Source organism: Nansenia antarctica (genome assembly GCF_963989245.1).
Source record: "Nansenia antarctica genome assembly, chromosome: 6".
Taxonomy (NCBI): domain Eukaryota; kingdom Metazoa; phylum Chordata; class Actinopteri; order Argentiniformes; family Microstomatidae; genus Nansenia; species Nansenia antarctica.
Genome location: NC_137676.1, coordinates 74,030,973 through 74,035,972, shown reverse-complemented (window position 1 = coordinate 74,035,972; position 5,000 = coordinate 74,030,973). Strand labels below are relative to the sequence as shown.

General features: G+C 49.8%; 1 protein-coding gene across 2 annotated transcripts in view; it reads left to right on the top strand.

Moving 5' to 3' along the window:
- The window catches only part of LOC308160196 (glycerol kinase-like), a 41,606-nt gene that overhangs the window by 2,291 nt on the left and 34,315 nt on the right, over positions 1-5,000 (top strand). For both annotated transcript variants that reach the window (XM_080534090.1, XM_080534091.1), the window contains exon 2: positions 3,772-3,845. In XM_080534090.1, the coding sequence (XP_080390216.1) occupies positions 3,772-3,845 (74 nt within the window). The remainder of the gene's footprint in view (positions 1-3,771; positions 3,846-5,000) is intronic.

Sequence of the window (5,000 nt, the reverse complement as noted above, 5' to 3'; positions counted from 1 at the left end):
GATCGCTAAGGTCGGCAGCTCGCAGCGGTTCGAATCCCGGCTGGGCCACGTGTCGACGTGTCCTTGAGCGAGGCACTGAACCCCCTAATTGCTCCAGGGTCGCCTTCGATGGCTCCGACCCCCTGTGCCTAGAGCATACATACATTTCGTCGTACTCTGTGCCAGTGACAAAGCTTGAACCCCTTTCCTTTCCCTTATGGCTGGTGGACCGATGATTCACTTACTTAGTCAAATGTGTTTGTTGTAACTCGCTTTGGATAAAGGCGTCTGCTAAATGCCAAAGGCGTCTGCTAAATGCCAAAAATGTGGGGATAGGCTAGTGGATGGTGGTGTTGTTTGCTTGTGAGTGATTTATCTGATCGGGGGAGGCTGGTGGAGGTAGAAATGGGAGGATGGGCTCATTGTGATCCATGGAACGACTGGATGGCGGGTGGTCGGTCGGTCTGTCGGTCGGTTGGACGAACGGTTGGGTGTTAACGTTCTAAGACGGGTTAATGTATAACTTGAGAAGGTCGGCTGTTTTAGAAACCCATTCGTCACCCAGAGATGAGCAGCCCCCACTGTACCCAATGACCTTGGAGATAGATGGTCACATGGGTTAGATGGTCACATGAGTTAATGCTGGTGACTATTGAGTGACACTATGAACTTGATAGGCTCTTCGACTGATGTGAATGACTGTCTGACTGTCTGACTGACTGTCTGACTGACTGACTGACTGACTGACTGACTGACTGACTGACTGGCTGACTGACTGACTGACTGACTGTCTGTCTGACTGACTGACTGACTGACTGACTGACTGACTGGCTGACTGACTGACTGACTGACTGACTGACTGACTGACTGGCTGACTGACTGACTGACTGACTGTCTGACTGACTGTCTGTCTGACTGACTGACTGACTGACTGACTGTCTGACTGACTGACTGACTGACTGACTGACTGACTGACTGACTGACTGACTGACTGACTGACTGACTGACTGACTGACTGACTGACTGACTGACTGACTGACTGACTGACTGACTGACTGACTGACTGACTGACTGACCTACCTAGCCCACCTGACCTAGCCTAGCCTACCTGACCTAGCCTACCTGACCTAGCCTAGCCTAGCTGACCTAGCCTAGCTGACCTAGCCTACCTGACCTAGCCTAGCCCACCTGACCTAGCCTAGCCTACCTGACCTAGCCTACCTGACCTAGCCTAGCCTAGCTGACCTAGCCTAGCTGACCTAGCCTACCTGACCTAGCCTAGCTGACCTAGCCTAGCTGACCTAGCCTAGCTGACCTAGCCTAGCTGACCTAGCCTAGCTGACCTAGCCTACCTGACCTAGCCTACCTGACCTAGCCTAGCTGATGTATTTGATGATGCTATTATTATACTAAGTCACGTTGTCTAGCTGTGAGACACACACACACACACACACACACACACACACACACACACACACTCACTCACTCACTAGTTCAGTCATGCGCGTCTCCACACACAGGATGTCTTTGTGTCTCTCACTGTGCCCTGGCCAGACCAGGCCTGAGTGTGACACTGAATGGCTCTGTTAACCATTCAGATGAGATCAGATTAGATTCAACTTTATTGTCACTGCAGAGTACAAGTACCAGACAACGAACTGCAGTTTAGCACCTAAAACATGATATAAAAACATGATAGTGATAGTTACTGTATGGAAAGTACGGTAGTTAGAGGTATATAGGCCTACAATTATGAGCTATGTACAGTTAAGGTAGCTATGTACAGTTAAGGTAGATATGTACAGTTAAGGTAGATATGTACAGTTAAGGTATCTATGTACAGTTAAGGTAGCTATGTACAGTTAAGGTAGCTATGTACAGTTAAGGTAGCTATGTACAGTTATGAGCTATGTACAGTTAAGGTAGATATGTACAGTTAAGGTAGCTATGTACAGTTAAGGTAGATATGTACAGTTAAGGTAGATATGTACAGTTAAGGTAGCTATGTACAGTTAAGGTAGCTATGTACAGTTAAGGTAGCTATGTACAGTTAAGGTCAAGGACCCCAATTGAAATAAGCCAGTGGCTTTCTTGGGTTTTTATCCTTTTAGTTGACCTTGTATGTAATATGTACTTTCATGTACCTACTTCTGCAAATCTTCTAATAAAGTTTTCAATCAATCAATCAATCAAAGGTAGATATGTACAGTTAAGGTAGCTATGTACAGTTAAGGTAGATATGTACAGTTATGAGCTATGTACAGTTAAGGTAGCTATGTACAGTTATGAGCTATGTACAGTTATGAGCTATGTACAGTTATGAGCTATGTACAGTTAAGGTAGCTATGTACAGTTATGAGCTATGTACAGTTAAGGTAGCTATGTACAGTTATGAGCTATGTACAGTTAAGGTAGCTATGTACAGTTATGAGCTATGTACAGTTAAGGTAGCTATGTACAGTTATGAGCTATGTACAGTATGGTATGTACAGATAGAGGCTATATCAAAAGACGTATGTGCAATGTGCAAAACTATGGTATGTCCAAAGGTAGTATTTGCAAACAGCAGTAGGGCAAAGGGTAAATGAGTGTTTCACATTGACCAGGTTTGTGTGCATGTGCATGCGTGTGTGTGTGCGCGACTCATAGCCAAGCTTAGCAGAAGCACCCACTACGTTGTCTTTCTGTAACAGAAGTCCATGTCCCGCTCTGCGTTGATTAACCATCCTGAATGACCCCACTGCAGTGACGTCAGTTAGATGTGGTCTGAGGTTGGATCTGCACAGCAACGTAACCGTACACCAGTCAGTTATCAGACAACAACAACAACAACAACAACAACAACAACAACAACACTTTAGCTTTCAATAAGAGCAGACTAGTAATTTAGCTGGTGCAGCACCTTAAACCACCCCCCCCGTGTAGAAATCTAATTATCATCTGTAGATTATTGAAATATACTATTCTCTGTTCTCTAATGTCTCTCCCCTATTCCTCTCTCCCTCTCCCCCCTTCTCCTCTCCCCTCTCCTCTCTCCCCCCTTCTCCCCTCCCCTCTCTCTCCCTCTCCCCTATTCCTCTCTCCCTCCCCCCCCCTTCTCCTCTCCCCTCTCCTCTCCTCTCTCCCCCCTTCTCCTCTCCCCTCTCCTCTCCTCTCTCCCCCCTTCTCCTCTCCCCTCTCCTCTCTCCTCTCCCCTCTCCTCTCCTCTCTCCCCCCTTCTCCCCTCCCCTCTCTCTCATGAAAGCTAAAAACGTATTTCTTCAGTTTAGTCTTTAACTAGCTCATCTGCACCTGCCTGCTGCCCATTTGACAGCTGCTGCACTTTAACTGTAACATAGTAATACACATGGTCTTTAACCTCAGAGTGTTGGTGGATAACATGCTGCATTTTAACTGTAACACAGTAATACACATGGTCTTTAACCTCAGAGTGTTGGTGGATAACATTGGTACAATAAAGTCAAGTCTTAAATATTTTAAAGGCAAGGGACTCAGTGGTACAAAGTCCTTAAGCATTTTATTAAGACAGTGGAACCTAAATGTCGGTTTAGGCGATAGAACCTCACTTGTGGGGGGATTAAGACCGTGTTATTAAATGTTTTAGCTATTTATTTAGCTATTTATTTCATTTGTTTCTCTACTTCCCCTGTTTTCATATTCATTGGATGCTTGTATATGTTTTATATTCACTTGTTATGTTCTTATTCCTGTTGTAAAGCACTTTGAGCTGCATTTCCTGTATGAAAGGTGCTGTAAAAGCTTTACTTACTTACTTACTACTCGCCTCCTCAGGTGTTCGATGCGGAGACAGCAGAGTTGGTCAGCCATCACCAGGTGGAGATCAACCAGAGCTTCCCTAAAGAGGGGTGAGTACCCCCCCCCATCTGGTCCTCCCATGTCTACCCCCCCCCATCTGGTCCTCCCATGTCTACCTCCCATCTGGTCCTCCCATGTCTACCTCCCCCATCTGGTCCTCCCATGTCTACCTCCACCAGCCTCCCATGTCTACCTCCCCCAGCCTCCCATGTCTACCTCCCCCAGCCTCCCATGTCTACCTCCCCCAGCCTCCCATGTCTACCTCCACCAGCCTCCCATGTCTACCTCCCCCAGCCTCCCATGTCTACCTCCCCCAGCCTCCCATGTCTACCTCCCCCAGCCTCCCATGTCTACCTCCCCCAGCCTCCCATGTCTACCTCCCCCAGCCTCCCATGTCTACCTCCCCCAGCCTCCCATGTCTACCTCCCCCAGCCTCCCATGTCTACCTCCCCCAGCCTCCCATGTCTGCCTCCCCCAGCCTCCCATGTCTACCTCCACCAGCCTCCCATGTCTACCTCCCCCAGCCTCCCATGTCTACCTCCCCCAGCCTCCCATGTCTACCTCCCCCAGCCTCCCATGTCTACCTCCCCCAGCCTCCCATGTCTACCTCCCCCAGCCTCCCATGTCTACCTCCACCAGCCTCCCATGTCTACCTCCACCAGCCTCCCATGTCTACCTCCCCCAGCCTCCCATGTCTACCTCCACCAGCCTCCCATGTCTACCTCCCCCAGCCTCCCATGTCTACCTCCACCAGCCTCCCATGTCTACCTCCCCCAGCCTCCCATGTCTCCCTCCACCAGCCTCCCATGTCTACCTCCCCCAGCCTCCCATGTCTACCTCCCCCAGCCTCCCATGTCTACCTCCCCCAGCCTCCCATGTCTACCTCCCCCAGCCTCCCATGTCTACCTCCACCAGCCTCCCATGTCTACCTCCCCCAGCCTCCCATGTCTACCTCCCCCAGCCTCCCATGTCTACCTCCACCACCTGGTGTTCTCCCTCCCCCAGCCTCCCATGTCTCCCTCCACCAGCCTCCCATGTCTACCTCCCCCAGCCTCCCATGTCTACCTCCCCCAGCCTCCCATGTCTACCTCCCCCAGCCTCCCATGTCTACCTCCCCCAGCCTCCCATGTCTACCTCCACCAGCCTCCCATGTCTACCTCCCCCAGCCTCCCATGTCTACCTCCCCCAGCCTCCCATGTCTACCT